The sequence below is a fragment of the Lontra canadensis genome, unplaced genomic scaffold, assembly GCF_010015895.1.
Source record: "Lontra canadensis isolate GAN:19392208 unplaced genomic scaffold, GSC_riverotter_1.0 scaffold9, whole genome shotgun sequence".
Taxonomy (NCBI): domain Eukaryota; kingdom Metazoa; phylum Chordata; class Mammalia; order Carnivora; family Mustelidae; genus Lontra; species Lontra canadensis.
In genome coordinates this window covers 26,703,433-26,730,533 of record NW_022631003.1, presented here as the reverse complement: position 1 = coordinate 26,730,533, position 27,101 = coordinate 26,703,433, and the positions used below count along the sequence as shown (strand labels likewise).

The 27,101-nt window shown below is 38.1% G+C and overlaps 1 protein-coding gene across 2 annotated transcripts in view; it reads right to left on the bottom strand.

Annotated features, from left to right (window-relative positions):
• Positions 1–27,101, bottom strand: part of PDE3A (phosphodiesterase 3A) — a 316,424-nt gene that overhangs the window by 33,169 nt on the left and 256,154 nt on the right. The window contains exons 3-6 of one of the 2 annotated variants that reach the window (XM_032855114.1): positions 26,199–26,456; positions 24,113–24,267; positions 18,445–18,569; positions 2,865–3,084 (exon numbers count right to left, since the gene is read on the bottom strand). In XM_032855114.1, coding sequence (XP_032711005.1) covers positions 2,865–3,084; positions 18,445–18,569; positions 24,113–24,267; positions 26,199–26,456 — 758 coding nt within the window. The remainder of the gene's footprint in view (positions 1–2,864; positions 3,085–18,444; positions 18,570–24,112; positions 24,268–26,198; positions 26,457–27,101) is intronic. The other variant, XM_032855115.1, reaches the window with a different exon arrangement.

Genomic DNA, 27,101 nt, shown 5'->3' with positions numbered 1-27,101 from the left:
TTTCTTTTCTGCCGCAAAATAAAAATTAATTCTTTTTTCAAGACCGATCAGTCACCGGCTAAGGCCCAAAGGAAAGGAACAAAGTAGAGGTACATTGTGATAGAGAGGGAGTGGAAAATTGGCTGCACAAATGCTAGCTGAGAAAAACGGGCCAAGGGGGGTACACTGTGAGTAATCTAGAAAAATGAGCATCCTGCACAGTGCCGGCTCTTTAACAGAGGACATTGGAGAAGGTGGGATAACTTGTGTTTTCTCAACAGTTTTGACTGCTTTAAAAATTAAAAAGTAACTCCACAAATAGCCTGGCAAGTTTCTTCTCTCACTTATTTTGTTCAGAAACTCCATGGTTAGATTGTAATTCTGCCTTTTGCTTCAGAGTTCTTTTCTTCTGCCTAATATTACAAACGGTCTCAGAGGGTTTTTGTTTGTTATTTAACCACGAGTACTCACTCTAAAAGGAAAAGAAATGAATTGGTTTATAATTTACTAAAGGTCTCATCACTTTTATTTTCCCTCAATTGTGCTTATATATGTGTGTTGTAGATCTAAGCATCTGCCAGTTAGAGATTATTTTCATCCTAAGCAAATTTATTTTCAAGCCGTAAACATAAGTAGGGAAGCATCCCATGCAAAATATTTCTAATTATGAGACCCTATCACTTTGATTTAGGGAATCAAAAGAAAATGACAGACCAAAGAAAAAAGAAAGCAGATACAAATGATGGGCTTACATTCTTGGGTGACACTTGGTAAATGGAGGGTTTATTAGTTTTAAGAATTTTCATTGCAAGATAATACTTAAAAGGAGCACTTAAATTAGTAGCTCAAATATACTACCTCTTATGCCAAAAAAACAGCTTGTTGCATAGACATTACAGCAGCCAAAAGACTGGGATTCAATGCCAAACCCTTCGAGTTCAGCAAGGGAAACCACAATAATTAGTCGTGTGTTTCTGGAGCTCTCTGTGCCTACATGGGTGGCTGCCTTGAAGGCAATAATAGAACGTGGTTTGAATTACAGCTTTATAAAGCCCAAACAAATAAAAGACACACTACTGGATTTATAAACATTACTGAACAAGTCGGCAGTGAAATTCTCTTGTTTTTCTCCACAACTTCTTTTATAAAAATCCCATTACATTCTTCCCTCTAAGAGTACAAAAAATAGACCATGAGGAGAAAAGCTATGCAAGTGATCTTTTTGGAACATCTCTGCTTTCTTTAGGCGACTTATTTCCCACATGTTTGGAGCCCACAGTGGGAGAGTCTCCCTAGAAATGCTGGGAGCAGATGTCCTTGATGTCAATTACTCCATTGAGCTACATCTTGGCTTGCGATGCATAGCACAAAAACATGTTTCCTAAGGATGGTCCACCATAGACTAGCTCCATGGGCAATTACTGTGTGTTAACCTAAAGAAATTGGTTCTGTGGTCAGATAAATTCAGAAAAGGCTACCTGAGCCAAAAACCAAGAGGTTTGCTTTTTGCAGGACTTCTCAGAGCTTTTAATAAAGTGATGTGTGCTGTGAATCACCAAGGGAAATATGATATGTGTTTTACAGCAGATCATGGTTTGTGTGTATGTTTTGTGGGGGGGAGATGGGATTAATATTCCACAGAAATTATTTTATTAAAAAAAGTCTCATAGAGAGGGTCACAGAGTAACTTTGGGATGGTAAACTAATTTTCTACTCTGGCCCTAGACAAATAAACTAACAAAAATGATTTTCCCTTTTAAAATATCTGTAAAGAGAAAACAAGTATATATAAAGATTAGAAAAAAGAGCATTGATTTTGAGTTTATGACTAAATGATCTGAAAATGAAATCTGTGAAGCTTAAAACTGAATATACTAATCAAATCTAGGTCTGTGAACTAACAGGTGATATTAGATGACCAGTATGTAAACTCATTTACTCAAAATGGTTATCCTCATTAACCTCAGCAAAGAAATAGCATTTCGTTCAAGGCACTCTCATGACTACACTTAGCATAAAAACACTTAACTCTTCGAGTTAAAAGAATAGTGTAATACTCTAAAATCCATCCTTCAAGATGAAGCTATTACCAGAGAACAATACAGTAATCAGTAAGAGGAGGTAATTCCTTCTCCATGACCATGCTGTCAAAATAACTATTCTTGCCATGTGAAGCCTTTTTCTCTTATCTTCTGTGAAAAGACAATGCTTCCTATTTCCAATTCTATTTAAAAATGATAGAGCAGTACAAGCCAATTGTTTAACTGCCTTCAGAGACCCATTTGAGTCCAACCATAATGTGCCATGTGTTCGCTGAGCATTTTTATTTACGTATTCATTTATTTACTTATTTATTTTAAGATTTTTAAGTAATCTCTATGCCCAACGTGGGGCTCGAACTCACAACCCTGAGATCAAGAGTTGCATTCTTTTCTGACTGAGCCAGCCAGGCACCCCTATCCGCACATTTTTAAAGTGGGGATTGCAAACCTAATATACCCTTAAAATGGAGATAAAATCCTCCTTGAAGAGCAAGTAAAAAATATTCCAACATAATATATCCTATTAAATCACTTGATACGATTTTTTAATTACATGCTTTATGCATTCTCCATTAGTAAGCAGAGGAAATACACAACTACTTATTTTTTATCACCTCCAAAGTTTAGCTGTATGGCCTCTAGGGACTCTATGCTTTCTATTCACAGGAAACCATGGAAAAATCAAGTTTCTGTTCAACAAAAACATTAACCTATACTTACTCTCATGTTAACTTCTTTAGCAAACCTACACAGAACTGTGTGGACTGGTGAGGAACACTAATCTCACCAGTCCAAAGAGTTTTCAGATGGGTGAACCTCCAGTTAACAATGTAAAAGCCTTACCTGCTACATATAACAGGTGGAGGGAGGATCTGAGGAGACAGGTCAGGGGCACTCTGAGTATAAGTTAATGCCCTGTGAGAACCCAGGCCCAGTCTGGCAGTTGTGTTGGCAGAGTCTGGAAACCGCACTGCAGAAATTTTGCTGACTGGGCTGCTGGCAGGAGTCCCTTGGGGAGGTGAGGAACATGGCGATGAAAGAGGTGAAATTTTAGCTAGGGCACCTAGAAAGAAAAAGAGTCTTTAAATCAAAATCTTTTGATTTAAATCTTTAATTTAAAATCTTTTGAAATCAAAAATTTTTTTGAAATTAAAAAATCGCAACTCTTAAACTCCACCTCATACCCCCAGTGACTCCACCAGGATCACGTGAGCACTCAGTCTGGGGAGCTGGCCCTCTCTGACCCAATCTGGAGACAAGGTGTACAGTGGGGTGTCTCCACCGTGTGAAAGGCAAAGAAAGAATTATCATTTAAAAAATCAGTGGCAATGCTGGCAAATCCAGTTGAAGCCTTGGTGTCCTGGAATAACTTTAGGACAGAAGGATATTATTTTCTCCTCCCATTTTTGTTTCTTCTTGTCATTCTGACCTAATGATAATAATTAAAATTTCTTCATGTGTTTGTCTTCTCCTAGGTTGTGAAATTTTTAGCAGTCATAGGATCTGCTATTGTTTTAAACATTAACTTATCTGGAGCCGACTTTGGCAGGTATCTGATGCTTAAAATACACAAAGAAGACAGATTTTTTTTTGAGAAGCAATTAACTTTATTAGCCATCGACATTTTCAGTAAAACGACCTTATTTGTGTGGAACAGGACTCTGATCAGAGTCATTTCCGAAGAAAACACTTAAAAACCTTAGACGATCCATTTCCGATTAAACAATAGGCCTCAAGCCCAAATTTTAAGTGTTGGTATCTGTGCCAAACTGTGTTTACTCTCGATTGTGAAAATTTTACAGAAAACTGGCTTAGATTTCAAAGTGCCGATACTTGAGTACAAGGACGCGATCTTCTGAAGTTCCACTCTCCCAAACACACAAGGCAGCCTGCCTTAAAACTGAGGAGAGCCCTATCTTCGGTACAGCCATCTGCTCACAGTTTTTCAGCACTGCGGGGCCCAACAACCTACTGTAAGGCAAATGGAATGAAATCATTCGTTGTTTTCTGTTTCTCACCGCTCGGGGGAAACGCAAGCCAGCAGCTCTCCCATCACTGGATGATACGTGTGGGGAACAGGCACCTGGCTGGGTTTGCTTCCAACGTCCAGTTCTCTCACAAGTTTTATTTGTGACACCCAAAGATTTTCTGGTCCACTGAAAGGAATATGAAGCTTGCTGAAGGGCTTTTTCAATTTTTACATTTCTTGTGGACACCCTACTTTCTTTCATTTTGTTGCACCAGATGAGAAACCCTGCTCTTCCTTTGAGAAGTCTGGAGGTCGGCAGCCCTCCTACTCCTTTTTGCTCAATATGTGTGTTGTTGATTCCCAATGGCAAGACGAATCCCTTCCCTTCACTGGTAAAGGAAACGACTCAGACGCAGACAGGTTAAAGAACCTTCCCAGGGTCACAGCGCTAATAAGTGGGAGAATATGGAGTGAGCCCAGCTGTTCTTAGAGAAAGTTGTTTTAGGCCATACTGCTCCCAGAGATTGTCCAAGGAGGAAGAGAAGTCTATCATCTGCAAGGTAGCATTTGCACTTCACTTTATAATGACACAACTAATGGTTTTTTAAAAATTTCTATTTCTATTGAAAAGATTTAGCTCTTTTACCAAAGATACTGACAAACCTGCATAGTACATAATGTCCTAAACAGCCCCCCGCCAAAAAAAGCCCCGAAAACAAAACAAACAAAATCCCACTAAATTCTAAACTCAGAGTTTTCCAAAGAACCTATCATTGTGTGCAACAAAGTGGGTTACAGGTGTCCTGTGAAGTACTAATGGTTATAACTTCTTTTGAATAAAGATTTTATTTGGAAGCTTCAGAATAAATTTAATTTTTAATATTATTTCTAATATTTTATGATGAGATTTTATAATTTTACAAAATGAAGGAAATAAAATTTTCATCAAGCTCTAAATCCCTTCCCATCTCTCCACTGCCCTGTAACATTATTCTATTCATACATATTATTTCACAAATAACACATCATGCTCTGATGGAAAAAGGTTGGAAAGGGCTAGTTTAATTCAGACTGTTTGTTAGATTATGGCCAACTGAGTTTTCAGATAATCTTAGAAAAGCAGAATAAACATTAAGGAGTAGGCCGGGGGTGGGATGTGGTATAAAGAAAGTATCTGCACAGAGTAATGATCTGTTTGTTCAACAAACACTGACTGTGTGCCCCTTCCAGAGACTAAGGAGTAATGATCGGTTTGTTCAACAAACACCGACTGTGTGCCCCTTCCAGAAACTAAGGACGGCGTAGTGAAGAACAGCAACACATTCCCTGAAATCATGGAGCTTCAACTCTCTTGGAGGAATCAGAAATTTTCAAAAGAGGTGTAAGAGGAGGAAAAGGAAGAAAAAAGAGAAAGAAGGAGAAGGAAGGATAAAAAGAAAGATGTCCAATGGAATATACCTCAGCCTTCAGAAAGGATGAGTGCCCACCATTTCCATGGACCTGGATGGAACTGGAAGGGATTATGCTGAGTGAAATAAGTCAGGCAGAGAAGGACAATTACCATATGGTGTCATTCATATGTGGAACATAAGGAATAGTGCAGAGGGGAAGGGAGGGAGAACTGAATGGGAAGATATCAGAAAGGGAGACAACCCATGAAACCCATGAGAGACTCTGGACTCCAGGAAACAAACTGAGGGTTGTGGAAAGGGAGGTGGGTGGGGGATGCAGTAACCAGGTGATGGGCCTTAAGGAGGGCGTGGGATGTGATGAGCACTGGATGTTATATGCAATCAATGAAGTATTGAACACTACATCTGAAACTAAGGATGTACTATATGTTGGCTAATTGAATATAAATTAAAAATAAAAAAGAAAGAAAAGAAACCCAGGTAGTTATAAGTGATCTAAAGAAAAATAATGTAGAGAATATAGAACAGAGAAACAGAGAGGCTCTAGGGGTAAAATTTGAGCAGAGGCCTGGTGAAATAAGAAAGACATTTAGACAAGTATTGGGGGAAGCATGTTCCAGAAAGAGGGACCTACCTGGGGGGGGTGTTAGAGGGTTAGTCAGGGGGTCAGTGTGGGTGCAGCTTAGCAAAGGGGAAAGAGAGGGGCAGGGAATGTGGCCAGTGAAGCTGCTGGACAAGGCTGTAGAATGCTGATAGGCCAAGGCAAGACTTTAATTGTTGTTTATTTTGAAAAAGAAACTTCTGATAGGCATTGCTTTAGGCAATTCTTTAATTACGTTGATAGCTGACTGTGAATTTTTTGAAGTTTTCTACCACCTTTTTAATAGAGCAAAACCTATGAGAACAGTACCTGTATCTGTCTTAACACAACATATTTTCTAAAGGCAATTTATAAGAGGAGTGATTTTTTTTCATTGCTAATTCTTCATAGCTGCCAGCTGATACTCTCAGAGAAAAGCAACTCACCCTTAAATACAAATTTAAAAATCCCCTCGATGATTAGAGTTCTTGGAACTCATGGATTAACTAAATTTAAACAAATAGCAGACCTTAAGACTCCAAACTTAGTGCCTGGGATGAAAGTTAAAATAAACCTTGTAACGGAGGAAAAGCACTTTGCTTCTGTAATACTGTTCGTCTACTATTTTGAACACTTTTAACAAGCACGAGTGTTGGCAACAACTATGAAAAGAGGGGTATGTGCTCTCAGTCACCAAGATGGCAACAAACGATGTGCTCGGCTTAGCTCTCCCTCAGAAGAACAACGAACAACTACTCAAGAACAAGACATACGGAGAGAGTCCTGAGCGTGGGGGTGAGGCTGAAGCCCCTGGACCACAGAGACCAAGACCAATTGCATTAGAAGGGTAAGAGAAGAGACTACAACTTGACCACACTCCTGCACCCCCAACCAGCACAACACTGTGTGGGGAAGTCTCCCCTGAGCCTCTGGTTTCTCCAGCAGGAAAAGAGAACCCAAGAGGATAACCAGGACCCCCCTCACCCCCTGCAGAACTGTGGGTTGCTTTGTAGGAGCCTCTATTGTGATGTGTGCCATGGGGATTACAGGGACATCTGCAAGGCTCCACCACTGGGAATCTGACCATGATGGATAAAGGGGTAGGGGCTTGCAACAACCAGGACACAGATCTTGGCAGATCAAGTTCATACCTGCAATGCCCAAATAGTAATCTCAACCAGCAGCATTGCTCATCTGCAGAACCAAGCTGGAGGCACACACTGATCAGTGAACTCGGTCAGTACAGATCTGTGATTCAGATTCTTAAGTAAGGAGTTTCATCAGCCCTATGTGCCCATGCCCAGGCAAGAAGGTAAGTCATAGCTTCACCCACTGCAGAGAGTGTCTCCCAGCTCCATCTGACCGAAAGGACTGGTGACAATTCCCAGAAGCAGTGAGGTCCAGGGACCCTTGAGCCAAGTGGTGGGCGGCAGCATGGAATACCCTGGAACAAAGCCAGTATGGGTGTGGAGTGTCCCCATGCTATGCACTGGCAGGGGGATTCATTCATAGCTAAGGCTGAGGGTAGCTCCTGTCAACTGAAGAACCTATTTGGGCAACTCAAAGTAGCTGGAGTGACCCCTTCTCCTCCCCAAGCAGGGAGCAGAGACAGAGCCCTTCCCAGAACAGACTGTCTTCTAGCCCCAACTGACCAGCTCCCGGAAGCTGTGTGGTCTAGCGGCACTGGAGCTGAATAATGGGCAGGTGCAACTGACGGCTTTCAGAACAAAGCCCTGTTTGGTCCCAGAGCTTGGGATGGGGGACAGCTTGAATTAAGACAACAAACAACAAGCTCTAATGGCTTTACGGCTGCTTCTCCTGCTGTGCTCAGGCAGGGAATCTAATTTGTAGCCCTGCTCATTACTGACACAACCTATAGTTTGACTGACGGGAGCACTGGGAAAGCTGCATCACCCATCAATAGCCTTTCATACAATGGCACATGAACAGAGAGCACAGCCTGTGGGTTCTCCCGTCTTCAGAGCAAAACTGATGGCCTCAGAGAACCAGAGAATTCAATGCACACTCCAGCCTGATTCAGGTCCCCAAACAACAAGCTGCACAGGTCTTGGGTCCCTGCCAGAGCAGGGAAATGGATTCATAACCCTGCTATTACTGAATAAAGTACCAGTCCTGACCATCTGGTAAGCCTGACCAGAGAATCAAGGCACTGTGGAGCCCACCCTACAGTTTCACTTGGGTAGGGAACCAAGCCAGCGGTCCCGTCCAACTGTTCTCAGCCAGTGGCACATCTCCTCACTCCATCCTCAGAGTTCGAACATTTGCCTCACGCAAAAATAGACACAAGGGGGGGTCCTACTGCCTAAGGACATTATCAGGAGGCACGAGCAGAAAGAAACAGAGCTGACTGGGGAAGAACGGTGTCTGCAAAGTCTGGAACAGAAACCTGGTTACTCAGATGCGTAGATGCCAACATAAGATATCAAGAACACAAAAAAATCAGGTAAATATGATACCACTAGCAGGAACAACACATCTACAGACCAACCAGAAAGCAATGAACAAAAATGTCACCTCTCAATAAATGCTTAAATGTAAACAGATTAAAATCTCCAATTAAAAGACACAGAATGGCTGAGAGGATTAAAAAAAAAAAGATTCAACAACATGCTGTCTTAAAGAGACTCACTTTAGGGGCACCTGGCTGGCTAAGTAGGTTAAAGCCTCTGCCTTCGGCTCAGGTCATGATCTCAGGGTCCTGGGATCATGCCCCACATTGGGCTCTCTGCTCGGCAGGGAGCCTGCTCTCCCCTCCCCGCATCTGCCTCTCTGCCTACCTGTGATCTTTGTCTGTCAAATAAATAAATTTAAAAAAATAAATCAATAAAGAGACTCACTTTAGCCTGAAAGACACAATAGACTGAAAGGGAAGAAAAAAGACATTTCAAGGAAATGTTAACCCAGAAAAAATAGGAGTAGCAATACTTCTATGAGACAAAATAGACTTTAAACTAAAAATGGTAAAAAGAACAAAGAATATCTACAATGAGAAAAGGATCATTACAGCAAGAAGATATAACAATTATGAATATTTATGCACCCCACACTGGAACGCCTACAAACATAAAGCAAAAAACAGAGCTATAAGAAGAAATAAAAGGTAATGCGGTGATAGCTGGGGACTTAATTCCCCACTGTCCACAATAGATAGATCATCCAGAGAGAGAATCAATATGGACACAACAAATTTGCACAACACTACAGAACAAATGGACCCAAGAGACATATAGAATAGTCTACCCAACAACAGCAGAATACACATTCATCTCAAGCACACAGAGAACATTTTCTAGGACAGACCATGCGAGGCCACAAAACGAGTCTTGGCAATTTCAAGAAGACTGAAATCATATCAAATATCTTCTCTGACCACAAGGACACAAACCTAGAAATCAGTAACAAGAGGAAAAGTGGAAAATTCACAAACACAGGACGATTAAACAATAGCTTCCTGAACAACCAATGGATCAAAGAAAAAAATGAGAAAGAAAATAAAAAAGTTTCTTAGGACAAAAGGAAACACAACATAACAGAAATTGTGGGCTACAGCAAAAGCTGTTCTGATGGGCAAGTTCACAGCACAAATGCCTACATTAAGAAAGATCCCAAATAAAAAAGTTAAATCTACATCTTAGGAACTAGATAAAGAACAAACCGAACTCAAAGTTAGCAAAATAAAGGCAATAAGACAGAGCAGAAACAAATCAAGTAGAGAAAAGGAAAACTACAGAAAAGATTAATCAAACTAAGAGTTGGTTCTCTGAAAAGTTACACGGGTTTTGGTAATGATTTGTTGAACAGGACACCTAGAGTACAAGCAATACGATCAAAACATAAATAAGTGGAGCTAGAAACTAAAAAGCTTCTGCACAGCAAAAGAAGCAACCAATAAAGTGAAAAGAGAAACTATGGAATGGGAAAAAATATTTGCAAACCATACATCTAATAAGAGGCTATATCCAAAATATATGAGGAAATCATATAACTCATTAGCAAACAAACAACTCAATTAAGAAATGGGCATTTGAATAAACATTTTAGCAAAGAAGATATATGAAAGGTCAATGGGTACATGAAAACATGCTCAACATCACTAGGCATCAGGGAAATGCAATTCAAACCACGATGAGATAATCACCCCGTGCCTGTTAGAATGGCCACCATCAAAAAGACAAGAAATGCTGGCATAGATGTGGAGAAAAGGGAACTCTAGTGCACTGTTGATGAGAATGTAAATTGGTGTAGCCACTGTGGAAAACAGTATGGGGGATCCTTAAAAAATTAAAAAAAGAATTTCCATAATATCCAGCAATTCTACTTCTGGAAATATATCTGAACGAAATGAAAAGATTAACTTAAAAAAAATGCCACATATTCGCTGCAGTATTATTTACGATAGCCAAGACATGGAAACAACCTAAGTGACCATCAATGGATGACTAGATAAATAAGTTGTTTTATATGCAACATGTTTATATATACAACATAGATGTTGTATATACACACATCTATATAATGAAATATCAGTCAGCCATAAAAAAGAAGGAAATCCTACCAATGGCAGCAACATGGATGGACCTTGAAGGCATATGCTAAGTGAAATAAGAGACAAAGTTCTCACTTATATGTAGAAGTTTTAAAACAAAAACAAAACACCAGACTCACAGAAAAACAGATCAGACTTGCGGTTACCAGAGGACAGGGAATCAGAGGAAAGGAATCAAAAGACACCAACTTTCAGTTATAAGATAAATAACAATTAGGGATTATGTGTCCAACATGATGACTATAGCTAACACCGTTGTACGATACACAGGAGATTTGTTAAGAGTGTAAACTGTGTGAGTTCCAATCACAAGAAGAACATTTTTTCTTTTTTCTTGTCTTCTCATTGTATCTATAATGAGAAGATGGATGTTGTTTCAACATATGGTGGTAATAATTTCACAATATATGTAAGTCAAACCATCTTGCGGTATGCCTTAAACTTATATAGTGATGTATGTCAATCATTTCTCAATAAAACTGGGGGGGGGGAGGAAGCAGGGATATTTTTATACTGTAGGTGAGAAGATAAAGGTCTAAGCATATAAATTCCCTTTTTCCCAAACCAAACTACTATTTCCTACAGTGTACATTATCTTAAAGTTTTTAAATGAGAGGGGCGCCTGGGTGGCTCAGTGGGTTAAGCCTCTGCCTTCGGCTCAGGTCATGATCTCAGGGTCCTGGGATCCAGTCCCACAACGGGCTCTCTGCTGAGCAGGGAGCCTCCTTCCCCCTATCTCTCTGCCTGCCTCTCTGACTACTTGTGATCTCTCTCTCTCTCTCTCTCTCTCTCTGTGTCAAATAAATAAATAAAATCTTTAAAAAAGAAAAAAGTTTTTAAGTGAGAAAGTGTTAAGAATGCTATAGAAAACGGGTACATTTTTACGTTGTTAGTCTTCAAGCAGAAAGAGAGATGCAAGTGCCGAAAATAACTGAATACTCTATTTCTAGAAAGGATACACTACAAATAAAATGATCTCAGAAGCAGGAAGAGGATATTCCAAGGAAACAGGAGAAATGCCCTTTTAGCAAGCCTTCAAGAACAAGTTGTATTCTAGGTTGTTTTAAATGTAATCATGTATAAAGTTAGAAGGATTAACTTTATGAGCTTTGGAGTCTCATCCAATTTCATGTTGCACATTCACACATATACACACGCACACGTGGTGGGGAGGATTCAAATAAATACGTATTCTCTCAATTTTATTTATCACTTTATATCTGAGTAATTTTAAGAGACTCTAGGAAAAAGACATAGCTTATGAAATATAAATCTTTGAATGACTCAAACTGCCCTAATGTAAAATACTTAAAATCGAAGCATTTAAAAATAAAAAAAAATTAAAATGTAACTTTAAAATTCTAAAATACCAAATCCTTTGAATAATTCAGTCTTTAATCCCTTGCTTCTGAAAGCATGAGAAAATGTGTCAAGACACTAGGAACTTTGGACAATTAAGGGGAGATGATAAACAATACCGGAGGAAAATTATTTAAGTGAATCCATCTGTTTTGTTCTGTAAAACTCTCTCAGCTTAATTTTAATTGAACAAGAAAGGAACCAGCATGTCTAATAAGTGCATGTCTCTTTTCTATGCCATCAGTAAAATGGACAGCCCTAATATTTTTCCAAAAACAGACAATGTATCTATGTATGTAAAAAGAAATGCAAAACATCCTCCATATGTACATGGTGCCATAATTGAAGTTCTTTCTCATTTCAAATTTTCTGCAGGAAAAACTCAGTCTAACTTGTAGGTGTAGAGAGATCTGTACTCACTGTAAGAGGACTGTAAGAATCTTATAAAAATTAAAAGAATCTGGGAAGGGTCTACAGCAAATGCAGTAAGTGTGAACTGGAGGAATTTTAAAAGCAGAATGACAAAGGCAGCTCTGCGTTGTCAGGGGCTCATAATAAAAACGCAAGATTAAAAATGTAAATTATATTTAAATATCCTGTTTTTATGCTTTAATCAAAGGACTCCTATGTGATTTTACCCAATATTTTATATTTACAATTGCATAATAATTGGGTTTATTTCAACGATTTAAATTAATGCTGATTGAACTAGAAGATACATTGTTTTACTTGACTTGTGCAAAGAACAGAGTTCATGAGCTCCTTCTGGATACAGGCCATTTACCTCTCAATGTTTATTCTCCATTCTTGCATCCCCCTACCTCTTTTGCCTATCGCTTCTTATCGCCTCCTCCAATTCCCTTCACACTTTATTTAGGTTCCGCTTCCTTATACTCTTTGCCACTTAAAGGGGCTTTCCCTGGCCCCCTTCCACAGAGGCAGCACAGTGAACTCATAAGATACAGCACACTTACTTAGTCCAATCAACATCAACACACCATCACTGCAGGAAAAAAAAAGATTTCAAAACAGCAGAGCCCATCTGATCAAGAAGAACTGTAACTGAATTTCAGCTCTTTTCAGGGCGCCTGGGTGGCTCAGTGGGTTAAGCATCTGCCTTCAGCTCAGGTCATGATCCCAGAGTCCTGGGATCAAGGCTTACATGGAGTGGGGGGGTGTCTCTGCTTAGCGGGGAACCTGTTTCTCCCTCTGCCTCTGCTCTGCCTACAAGTACCCTTTCTGTCTCTCTCTCTGTTAAATAAATAAGAATTTCTACTCTTTGATTCTTTATGGGCTTTTTTTCCCTTTCGGCAGACTTTCAGGGAGTTACTTAGTTGAATTCAGCATACATAGGGTATGGGTTATTTTATAAATATTTAGCTCTCCTGTGACAGCACTCTAAATATGTCACAATGCAAAATCCCCTCCCAAGTAATCACGATGGGGATACCTTATGTACTTAATGGCAAGGATGGAGTGAGACTCTCACCATGCCTGTTCTAATTTCTATCATCTGACCTTGGAGTATGTTACACAGATACTTTTTTTTTCTTTTACAGTTTGTTCCTTCTTCTTGGCTACAGTTTATGAATTGAACAGTAGGACACAGAAAAATGAGGTTATTCCTCATACTTGTTCCATCACTTGCTCTGTTATTTCCAGGGAATGCACTAACTATAATTTTCAGATATTTTTTCTAAATTGACATGTAATTGACATGGCATGTTACTTTTAGGTATACAGTGATTCAACATTTGCACACCACTTTTAGTATATGTGCTGCCAAAAGAAGCACAATTTTCAGCTTCTTGAGTTTACCATGTTGATTATTTTCATAATTTAAATTTTCTTACTTAAATGAAGAAACTAAGAGACACAAAACCAAAACCTTATTATCATGTACTTGCCCAAGGAAAGGACCAAAAAAATCCTAATTTTAAGTTACTTCAGTTTATTGTCCTCAGTTTTTTCTAGATAAAATCATTCGAACCAAAGAAAGGATTCAGGACTAACTGTGTGAGCTTGGGCAAGTTACTTTCTATGCCTGTTTCCTCAACTGAATCCTTTTCCCAAGCTACACAAGAACATAGAAAATTTAAATTCATATTTCATCCTTTGAGTTACATATTATTTTTGTCTAATATTTTAATTCTGCCCTTAAAAATTAAAAAAAAAAGGGGTGCCTGGGTGGCTCAGTGGGTTAAAGCCTCTGCCTTCAGCTCAGGTCATGATCTCAGGGTCCTCGGATTGAGCCCCGCGTCGGGCTCTCTGCTCAGTGGCGGGCCTGCTTCCTCCTCTCTCCCTCTCTGCCTGCCTCTCTGCCTACTTGCGATCTCTGTCTGTCAAATACATAAATAAAAAAAAATAAAAATAAAAATAAAAAAAAAATTAATAAAATAAATATATCAGAGCACCTGGATAGGTTAGTCAGTTTAGCGTCTGACTCTTGCTTTCGGCTCAGGTCATGATCTCAGGGTCATGAGACTGAGCACCACACTGGGGTCTACCACACTGTGGGCATGATTAAGATTCTCTCCCTCTCTCTCTCTCTGCCCCTCCCCTGCTCATACTCTCTCTCTAAATAAAAAAAAAAAAAAAAAAAAGTAAAATTTATTTTTAAATAAAAAAAGTAAAAAGCAAAAATTAAAAAATACCTACAAATATAGAAATACTATGCTTTATGCATATAATGTTTTTCTGATAAACTCATGGTTTTCAAATTTATACTAGGTCTCAGACCTCTTCTCTGCTACTACTTTTCTTTCTTAAATATATCCATCATAAACTCGTTCAGTTAAGATTTGGCAGGTGGTAAAGTTTTGATTTTCTGAAAATGTCTTAGTTCATTTCCATATTATTGTGAGATAATTGTGCTAGATGTACAATTTCAGTCTGTTATATTCTCTCAGAACTTTGAGAAAGTGATTCTAGTGTATTCTGATGCCCTTTAGACAGTTCTGCTCTCAGACTGACCTGTGTTCCCTGAAATTTCCTTTATCTTTGGCTGACTATAATATAATATATATTTATACATATATATATATAATATATATATATATACATATATATTGTATTAGGTATTGTGTAGTTTTGCTATTTTGTGTCTATGTGTAAATTCTTTTTTTTTTCCCCTTTACTATGTTTCTCCTCAGAGTTTATATACTCTTATCCTCTACTAAAACATAATTATGTTGCATTGGATCTTTTTTATAGTCTTCTATTTTTAAAGATCTTTTACATCTTCCTGTTTCTCATGTATGCCACATTCTGGATAATTTCTTCACATTCTCTGCTTCCCCAGTTTACTGTTCCTCCCTCTAGGAGTCCATTATTCCATTTAACCTATCCTATTTCCTTGATTACATTTCCAAAAGTTATATTTAGCTGCTCTGCAATCATGTCTTTTCTCATTGCTGTTACTTATTATGACCTCATATTTTTCTTTAAATATTTGCATATTTTAGAATTAAGATATGCAAATATTTTAGCATTTAAATATCTCAACCCTTTTAGAGATCTGTAAAGTTGCTTTTATTTGTTGTTTGTTTCTAACTCATGGTAGTTTGTGTGTTTAGTGATGTTGGTTGCAAGCTCCAGTTTGAACTTGATATAAAGTCTTGTGGCTCTTAACTGGTGATGCTTTCTTTCAAAATTATTTGCATGTATTTTTTGTAGAGAAATAACGGTTCTACTGACCTACTGACCTAGGACCACATTAGTGACCCTTTAAAGTCTCACATTTAATGTGGAATGCTCAAATTCATTTCCTCCACCTCAGTGGAGTCCTAGATGAGCCTCCATATTACTGAGGTAACCTGCATTTGCCCTCAGGGCTGCCCAGTATTTGCACACCTTGTACTGTTCTTGACCCTGACTGAAACCACAGTCCTACTTCTCTGGTCATTAGTAACTTCTAAGTTATAAGGCTTAAGGAACATCACCAAAGAGCAGAGAAGACCAGATAAGTCTTTGAAAAACCAAATTATTACTATTATTTTTAAAAGATTTTATTTATTTATTTGACAGAGCGAGATCACAAGTAGGCAGAGAGAGAATGAGAGAGAGAGAGGATGAAGCAGGCTCCCTGCTGAGCAGAGAGCCCGATGTGGGACTCGATCCCAGGATCCTGAGATCATGACCTGAGCCGAAGGCAGAGGCTTAACCCACTAAGCCACCCAGGCGCCCAAACCAAATTATTTTTAATGGTGTCTGTCAATGATGCAACCCAGCAATATCATACTTTCTGGAGGAAGTGTCTTCCCACACTAAACAGAGATTTAAGCAAAGTTAGCACTTAAATGACTCAAAGAAACAGTCACCAACATAAAGTCAATGATCAAAGGGAAAGGAAAATACTGAATTTTTTAGATGTGAGAAACAACAGAAGAGTTGTGCCTCTTTTAAAATGAAAAGTTTATATTTTAAGGTGATGTCCTGAAATATCAGTGGAATGAATGTCAGTACCACTTCTCTAACCCTCATAGACTCGTTGCCATTTTGAGGCGATGAGTTTCAGGCTGTGATGTGGTAGTTTGTAATAAATCCATGCTTCTTCAAGAAGGAAAAGAAAAATTGAATTTAAAAGGAAAAAAAAAAATGTTTTCAAGGCAAAACAAGAGGGACTAGGTTCCCAGAGAGAGCAGAAAGAAGATACCCCCAGAAGGGTGAGCCAAAGTCCTAGGAACTGTTCTTCCCTTCACAGCATTATTTACTGACCATTAGCATGGAGCAAAAGGTTAAGAATCTAGGCAAAGGATGCAGCTATCAGGGAAGAAAGTCAGCAGAATGTTTAGCAATGTCACGAGGCTAATGACATGAAAACTGGAGTTTGGGACTGCCGCCATGGCAGCCAGAACGTGAATATCTAACAGCCCAGTGAGAAGGGGGTGCTTTTTCCCTGGAGCCATTTGGAAAATTCTTAAGCTGCTATAAAGGCAGAAGATTAAGAACATAAGCAGGAAGCTACTGGAAATCTCTTTAGAGTTTTCTACAGAGATCAGAGATGAAAACTTCAAGTCAGAACATTCCAAGAAGAAGAAGTCATAATAAATACCCCAGACTCTCAAGTGAGATTCTAGGAGGGGGCAATCCGGAAACAGAATCTGATGAAAACTATATTCCAGTTTTGAGTCAGTACAGATTCTGATTAAATGGAGTATTCTTTATCTTAATCATTCACTTTTCTACCTGAAACTTCACTGCTCTTAATCTTTTTTTTTTTTTTAAAGATTTTATTTATTTATTTGACAGACAGAGATCACAAGTAGGTGGAGAGGCAGGAAGAGAGAGAGGAAGGGAAGCAGGCTCCCTGCTGAGCAGAAAGACTGGTGTGGGTCTCGAGCCCAGGACCCTGGGATTATGACCTGAGCCGAAGGCAGAGGCTTTAACCCACTGAGTCACGCAGGCTCCCCTGCTCTTAATCTTGATAGCTAAACTCTTTTTGTCATAGATCTCTGGGTCTCACCTGCATATCTGTTTCCATCTCCCTTTATGCTTGCCAATTTTGCCACTCACCTATAATCTTAACTTCCTTAAGCTTTCTCTCAATGTGCTGGATCTTGTATCTCTTTTCTTCTCTTTCATTATTTAGAAGTCTTTTCTCTATTCCTCATCACAGGCTTTAACATACTTTATAGTAATTGCTGCCGACCTGTTTGCATTCCCTACTAGAGTGTAAGTGAGGATTCTGTGAAAGGAGGAAGTGGGTCTGGCTTAATCACTGCCATATTCCCAAAACTAGTTCAGGGTCTGAGATAGTGATTGCTTCACAAATATTTGTTGAATAAAGGATGCTGGAGGGAAGAGGGAAGCTGATGCTTAGAAGTATATGGGCGGCACTGACACCGAGGTAGAAAACTCCATGCAGTAATCAGACTCAAGATCCCGGATGGGAGAAATCACCTCCAATTTCATTCTGTAACAGCCTTTAGGGGAAGGAAAACCTCCTGCCCACTGTACTGGTGGGTCTTTTGGTTGTTGACTTGTGGGCTCTTCCAAAGGGCTCTCAAAGATCCTGAACTGTATTTTCTCCAAATTTAAATACCTTTTCCTTTATGTGTGTGTGTGTGTGTGTGTGTGTGTGTGTGTGTGTGTATGTATGACATAAAGAGTTTCTTTGAGAAAATTATAAAACCTAAAGTAAATGAAGCATTCCTGTGAACGCCAATAAATACCATACTCCTGAAAAATAATCTTAGTAAACACTAAAAATAAAACTGAAATTTCGGAAGTACATCACTAGCTTTTACATTATAAGATGATGCTTCCAGAGATTATCCTCAATGGTGACACCGATTTCCTACTCATCCAGTAAGTTTAAGACAGGATATCTAGCATGGCAACCTTGAAAGAATCTGTATCATCCCATAAAGTGGAAATTTAAGGAACTAATTGGTTATTGAGGCTTTGTCTCTTTAGAACAGTCAAACCGAACACATCTGAGTATTCACCCTCAGAATCTTGTTTCACCACTTAAGAGTTAACTCCATGACTGCACACTCAGTGAGTATGAACTCTTCTCCCAACAGAGTACTAACCTGGTCGATTTGGCTTTTTTGAGTTTACATGGTTAGCTGCAGAAACAGCATAGTTTGAAGTGAAGGATCTGCTTTTGGTGAGGGTCATCATCACTGGGTTATTCCAAGAATCGGGACTAACAGCACTATGAAGACAGAGCAGAAAGAAAAATGAATAAATTATTCGTCAATTACCGGGAAAGATCTTACTAGAATGCAGTCACCATTTCCATAATTGGCTTGCCAATCTGAGTCATGGTCTAGGTTCAGTGACAGGACCACTTTACTTCCAAATGAAATAATACATTATCTGAGCTCAGTTTCTGCTGCAGGGAGACAACATTGAGGCATCAAACATACTGGGTTGATAAAAGTGGAAAGAACTTTCCTACTTATCCAGTTAGTAGGAACCAGGCCCTTCTTACTGTACTACTGTAATCATGTTCCTCTTAGATCTTCTAAACCTTGACAATTGTATTAGTTAAGATGCAGGGAACCTACATTAGTTATGAGTGCCATGATGCTCCTTTTATACTCTTTACTATTTATTATTCTTGGTGTATCTAAATTCAAAAATTAAGTGCTTATGAAATCATTCAAAGATGATATTCTTTGCAGTATTTTCTTATGAAAGAAAGGTTAGCAATAGGCTTTTGGCCTACAATTTCTTTTAGTGGCGATACCCTGCCAAGAAGGGATGATAAGCCAAATCTCCTTATAAATATTGCTAACAATGCACCTGCTGATAAACACACAGACACTATTTACTGGGAGAAAGGTAATGGACACTGAGTCTTCATCTAGGAAATGCTTTTATGAGGATATCCTTGGTTATTATTGTACATAAATCTGGAATTAATGGATCTATGGGAGGTTGGGGAGGAGAATGTTACACACCCATGTAATTAATGGCATATAACTTTTGAAGGTGTTCCAAATCAAAATTTATCTATATGCACTGCCCAAAACCTTATGTTAAATCTAAAACAGAATCTACAGAAATTTGAGGGAGAAAAGAATTCAAGAAGCCGTGTTGACAATCATGGAATGCTCCATGGGAAAAATGTTTGGTCTATGTTTTGTTAACACCTGTGTGCTTTCAAACATTAATAAATTTGTCACTGGGTAAACTCTACGATTTGTGTGAGTCCAGTCTGACAATGTGACACTCTGCCACTTTTATACTGGCACTATAAGCAGGACGTATGTACCTGGTCTGTCTGTGCAGCTTACTATAAATAACCCTGAAATTGATGGAATTTTGGAGTCATGAGTGGTAGATATTTGTCATGTAAAATGTGAATCAATAGAATAATTTAAAGATGTTCCAGGACCAAAATGTTTTCCCCTGCTCAAGCAACATTATGCATGTGTTGCTTAGAATTCAGTATGTTAAATACGTGCTAGAACATGTGCTAATGTGGAATAAAAGGACTTTCTTAGGGTGCTGCACTGTTTCATACCCCTTGAAGGGCAGAATGGTAAGCATGTGCTTTGCTATTGCCTATATCTTCTGATTACTAGTAAATTTAGAAATGAATCAGATCTATAACTCTGTTGAGTTCAATTTAACACTCTGACACATATGTTACACCTCATTTCTTCTCTTCTCTTCTTTCCTTTTCATATTTTTCAACTGTTGACTCAGGTACTTAAAAACTTCAACTTCTCTCCTTACTCTACTAACTAGTTTACAAAATAAGTCATAAAAAAAACATCTGAAATACAGAATGAACTCCAGCAATTACCAAATACAATAAAGAAAACAAATAGTATTTGTTTCATATCCTTCTTGAAATCTCATTCTAGGCATTTCCGATTTGGAAACAATGAAATCAAATAAAACTTGGAATCTGGATAGATAACTACACTGTTTCCTTACAGTGCGGTTCCCTTTTAACTTCTTTTGCTGGATTGAACGACTTATAAGATTTACTGTGAAAAAAATTTTCTGCAATATACGTGTGGCCTAGGAATGTTAATTTCTTAGTACAGAATACAATGAGGAGGTATTGCTTTTCTATGTAGACTTTTAAAAGATCTTAAATATTAACTGCATTTTATTGCATTTATATATTTATTAATATCATAAAAAGTTCTATTATGAAGCCTAGCCTGAAAAATGCCTATTCCTTTTTTAATAAAAACATTTAAAATATGTTAATTTTGAAAAGTTTTATAAAATACAATAGAGTACCTTAAATACAGGGGGAATTATATATTCCTTCTTAATATAATATTAATTTATTAAAATACATATTAACAAAACCATAACAATGTATTATGTATATGTAGATACATGTCTACGTGTATGTATATGTGCATTATAATTTCCTGGCATTTTAGAATATATTGCTTTCTGTGATCATTGCAACAGTTTTCAGCTTTGTACTGACCCTCACCTTTTGGATTCCTGTGTAGATCTCATGAATATGTGTGTAATAATTCGGGTTTATAGCCAAAAGTAGCTTAGGGAAACCTTTACTTGGTCACCTCATTCTGAAAAAGGGAAAATTTTCTATATGTCTGCTGTGGAAGATCTCAATCCCCTTCCACAAAAGTAGATATGATAATCTTAGTTCTACCGGTAACAACTTCATCCTATGTCTGAAAAGTCTTACCAGATCCCCTAAGTTTTTGGTTGTTGATGTTTGTTTTTCAACCAAGTTTACGGCTTCCTTTCTGCCTATTATATAGAGAAAGGGCTCAGTTCCAAAGCTGAGTTGGAATGACTAGATTATGATTTATTTCGGACTTTTTGATTTATCTCAAGCCCATTTCTTTCTTTTTTTTTTTTTTTTTTTTTTTGAAGCACCCACCGGTATGCTTCTACCTAATGCTTCTACCTCTCCACTGTGCCACAGTTCCCTTCTCCTAAGGATTCCCTGCAGTGGGTACGGAGGCTCAGACAAGGACCTGCTTCTCAGGACATACATATCCGAGTGGCAGGGCCAAGGATCCTTAGTCTAGTGTCCTTTCTACGTGGCTGTAGTTAAAACTACCCAGGAGTCAATCAGCCAGCTAAATACTAAAGGGCATGTAAGCTGAGGGCTGTGCCTAATTTTCACTTCCCACTCTTGTTCTTTTGATCACTGCAGTCCTCAAAGTCCTCAACAGAAAGACACACAGGAGGAAAGGAAGAAACAAAAGGGTTGAAGGGGAAAAAAACTACAAGAGCTAAACCTCTAATCAGTTTTGAAATCAATCAATAGTGTTACCAATCAGTCTCCTAAGTGGAGGTTTTAACTTTGGTTTACACTCAGGGCTGGAGATAATCTGCAGCTACCTTTCCACTGTTTTCCCCATGACTAAGGGTCAACCAAAACCACCTGTATTTAATGGTAGTACTATTGCCACTTACATACGGTTTTCCCTCTAAATCTCCTCAAAATGAATTTCTTTTCTTCATAATGGTGAAAATTTGCATCATTTTCAGATTTTATAACTAGGACATTTATAGGACTGTGAGATAAGGGAATAGTTAGACAGGGGAAAAATGTATACTCAGGCAAGACAGCTGTATTTCTTGGACAAAGAAAATGAGTGGGGTTAGATGCTCTTCCTTATCTATTTTGAAAATATTTGATTATGAGTATTTATTTCATCAAGCAGGATGACAGGATCCCTGGGAGTTAATCTCATAAAAGTTCTTGAAATTCTCCTCATGATAATTTCTATTACAGTCCCTAATGTCATTTAACTAAGAAGAAAAAGTATGAGAAATGAAATTTGACCAGAAGTAACAAACCATTACAGAAAGAAAGGAGACATTTATGCACAAATGGATTTTTTGGCAGAGTCACTGTATTTTAAGAAAATCATTGAGCACTAACTATTCTATGACAGAAATCTTGGCAAGGTGTGTTGGTAAAAACAGCCTCTCTAAAGATATATGCTGAGAACAAAATTCATTTTCTTAAGGAACAAACATGTAACGAGGATCCATTATCACCTCTGAGTATTCACTGCTGTAGACACTGACAACAGCCAATATTTTTAGAGGAAAACATCACTAAGGACCTATAATTTGACCTTCAGGAAATGTCCACAAAACAAATTAGGTAACCTTCTCCTGTGGTAGCATTTGAAGTTTTATGAAAACCCAGGTAATCAGATGGAGTGGAATTATACTGATACGTCAAAGAAAGAATCATTTGAGTTTCCTTCTGATTCTAGAGGTTCATTAGACTATCAATGTTATTATGGAAGACACCAGTTATACATATTTTTAAATGACAAAGAAAAGTTAGCAGTCATTAAACTCATGCTTTGGGTTTAAATCAATCTCAAATGGTGCTTTATTTCTATTCAAGCCCAAGTTTAGGAGAAAATCACTTGTAATATTGCATCATGGAGTTCAACAAAGATATGGTTATTTTTCAGTCATCGGGTCATTAATAAAACTGATGCAAACGTTTCAAAAACCTAAAATCATATGGGAAATGTTCTCAAAATCACTGAATTCATATAAAGCATGCTCTTTTTATTCTAAATAGAAAAGGACAAACACAATGTTGTTTTCTTCAAAATTCTTTCTAGATCTTAACACTACCTTTCCTTTAGCTTTGGTAATTCTGGCTTTGAAATCAATTTGTAAAATTTTAATTAATATGCTAAATAAAGTTTGTTCTATTTTTAAATGGAGATATAATTGATATGTTAGTTTCAGGTGTACAATATAGTGATTCGATATTTGTACATATTATGAAGTAATCACCAAAATAAGTCTAGTTAGCATTCATCACCCCACAGTTAACAAAAATTTTTTTTTCTGGTGATGGGGACTTTTAAGATTACTCTCAGCAACTTTCAAATGTGCGATACAGCATGGTGACAATATAGTAGTAATGCTATATTATCATTATTATTATTATTATATTATTAACTATAGTTACCATGCTGATGTTATAGCCCCATGACAATTATTTAAAGCTGGAAGTTTGTATCTTTTGATCCCCTTTACCCATCTGGAACACTCCACACCCCTCCCCCACCTCCTGTTTCTGGCAGCACCAGTTTGTGCTCTGACTAAATAAACTTTAGATTACCAAATGTTTGAACATATCCAGGTGCTCTTAGGATAATGATCTACTTTTTGATCTGATCTTTCGCCTTTCATATAATACTAGGATAACAGGTCTGGTGGGCTGGGGAAACTCTAACAACAATTTGCAAATGTCAGGTTGGATGCTTCCAACTTCAGAATCTCAGTATCAATCTCAGTCTAGGCAAAATCTAGCTTACCAATACTCTGAGCTCGCTCACCTCTTCCCATCCTGTCACACTGGCAGGCATTACCTCAAGTCACTGTTCCCATTTATATTTAAGACCAAGCAATACCATTTAAGCTTATTATCTGATGTTAAATCTGTAGAGTCCTTTGCATTCATTTTCAAAGCTGGCCTCCAGCCAAACATAAATTGTTGGGCCATCTTTCCTCTGTAATTTACAATTCCTTTATAAAGGGATTTATATACATAAATTTATATGCATAAATCCCTTTATAAAGGAATTGTAAATTTATATACATAAATTTATATACATAAATTTATATACATAAATCCCTTTCTAAAGGAATTTATATATATAATTCCTTTATAAAGGGATTTATGTATGTAATTCCTTTACAAAGGAATTTATTTACATAACTTCTCCAAGAGATGTGAAACCAACAGGAGCATTGCCTAACCTTGATGGAGATGCTTCCTGCAGTTTGATGCTAGCACTCCGGTCCCTCCGTACAGGTGCAGGCTCCAAAGTGGGGAGGCCTGTGGCTGAGGTGGTGGTTGTCCAAGTCGACGAAACTCGTCTCAACAAACCGGGAGGCAAACTCCTTCTCAGGCGCTAGAAAGAAGGAGTGATTTTATTACCAAGCATATTTTTGATCACTGACTTCTATATAATACAATGGGAGAAATTGGGTTTTTAATTGGAAGTGACTTTATTAAACTACAGTGGCTGAATGTTACCTATCTAAAAACTGGGTGCTCAGGAATTCAATAAAAGAATGAATATTATAAAATTAACGTTTCGGGATCTTCATTTAAATGATGATTGTAATGTGGAATTATAGGAATGAGAGTCATTTACCTTTGGGAAAACTTTACAGTTACCTCAGTGCAATAGGATATACACACTTATCATATATTATATCAGTTATTATGGGCAAAAGCCTTTTTCTCAAAAGTCATTTGTTTGGGGCATGGATTAATTTTTACCTTCTAGCAAGACAGTCTCCACACCAAAGTGTTTATTAATTTCATCTTAATTTCTTGACTTAACAAAAGCCAGGAGCTGAAGGTAAGATCATAACTCACAAAACGCACCACTTTTCTTGGGACTAGCATGACTTCGACATCAGGCATAAGGTAATACCATCAGTACCAACAGAAGAGTCTGTCAGTTGACCTACAACCCTCTCATGACTACTTCTTCTCCTGTGATATCCTAAACAGGATATGTGGCATCAATGGCAGGGAGGCAAGAGTCTGAGCTTACCAGGATGAGTACCAGCACTCTGAAGAGGGTCTTCAACTTAAAAATTAAAAGGAAGGTAGTCTTCTAATACAACTACAACAATATAGTACTAATAGGTAGAAGCTTGACCCATTTTTATTTGTTACTATTTACCCCAAGTAGACCAATCATTGAGCCATTCTTTTCAAAGATGAATCCTGGTCTCCTGAAGGTAACAAAAGCTTATGAGAGGTATATGGCACCTTGAGATTCAAGAATAGCTCAGAGACTAGTTTCCCATATTTCTTAAAGATCTGAATACGCATCTTTGAAGGTAATTCAATAGGAAGAGAAAAGGTCAAGCCCTGTAAATACCAAGACTGATGCCTAAAAATCTCACTAACTTCATGTCTATTCTGATACTGAAAGGAATCAGTTAATCTCTATTCCTTGACTGTCACATCATGCTTAGCCATACCTTTCCCAGAGAAGATGTTCCAAGAAAATTATGTAAATACCTAATTGACTAAATTGTGTGAAACACACATTCCTGAGACAAGAGACTCACAAAAGCTAAGTCATGGGTGTTCCTGACTGACTACCAGCTTGAAAGGACAGATGCCTGTTTACCAAACACATAACCATGCGAGACACGCTGGAAAGGACTTAAATTCTGATTTTTTCAGTCTTTAAAATAACCCATTTTCAACTAACGCAAGGTCTAAGCTGGTTGTAGGATCCCATTTCCTACAGCTTACATTTGTAATACTCTTACATCTTACACATAAAAAGAAGGGATTTACAAATCACTAAGGCCATCTTTTACTTGAAGTCATCCAAAATCAATTAAAACTGTTTGAGTTCAAAACTTCTTGGATTTGGGAAACCCAGGAGGGTACTGTGAACGGTATCACACAAAGAAATCATGAGCAGCCGATCTCGGGGTTTTCGAGGGCGAGGGATTTTAAATAGAACCACATGAGAGGGAGCAGGGACTTTTGCCTGTCTCCACCCCTCATGGCTACATCCCTGTCTCACAAAACAGAGTCTGGCATATGGAAGTAAAAACCTCTTCAGAGTCTGAATTTAAAAAAAAAAAAAAAAAAAAAAAAAAAAAAAGGTAAAACTTTCATTTATAGAAAGCTATAAGGTATCAGGACACAAGTCTTTATGTTTAAATTTTTATTACTTTGATGTCCCCAATCAACACATCTCCACTGAGTCACTGACATGAATCTGGATCTGGGGATGACAAGAAATAGACCTAGAAGGCAAAACAAGACGTTTAACCTTTCTAGGGATAGGTTATTCACACTTACCTTGGGAATAGTCAGCTTGTCTTTTTCAGAGCTTTCCTCAGAATCAGAACAGGTATAGTTCTCACTGAAGGAAACAGCAGGATTCATGCGGGGCTTGTGAATCGCCTGGAAGGTGAGCTGGGTGCTGAGCAGGTTGCTCACTGCCCTCAAGGACGTGCACACGTTGGGGGGCAGTGAAGGGTCTGCCAGGAGGTCGGTAATGAGGCCGTGAGCCTCCCCCATCACGGCAATATCCACAGTAATACTGGTTCCTGAGGACTGAGACACCAAACAGATTAACACTCAAGTGAGAAAAGGCCTGAAGCTGAAGGTGCACACACTAAAAGGGGGCTTTTCCAAAAAAAATGGGCTGACTGACTCTTTCAAGTTGCAGTAAAGGAACATTCAAATCTCATTTCTGTTTCAAATTTTGCCAAAATTTGCCATGGCTTTTGCCATTTTGGCAGTCATAGCATGTTTTTTAATGTTGTAACTTTGGGAGGGGTGGGGCATATTTGAAGAAATTAAAAAGATAAACAATAGCTTTTAAAAGGCAAAAAGTTGGGGTGCCTGGGCAGCTAAGTCAGTTAAGCTTCTGACTCTTGGTTTCAGCTCAGGTTGTGATCTCAGGGTCCTGGGATCCAGCCCTGCATTTGGCTCTGTGCTCAGCTGGGAGTCTGCTTGAGCTTCTCTCTCCCTCTCCTTCTGCTCCTCCCACCCCTCACACTCTCTTCACCTCCCTCATTCTAAAATAAATAAATCTTAAAAAAAAAAAAAAAGCAAGAAGTTTCAGGGAATTGGAAATAACTTCCTATAAGCCACTCCTTATAAAGAGCTCAATATTTTAATGCATGTTATTTAGAAATTTCATTCTAAAAATAACATTAGTATACCACAAATTTTTAATTTTAGTAATATTTTAAT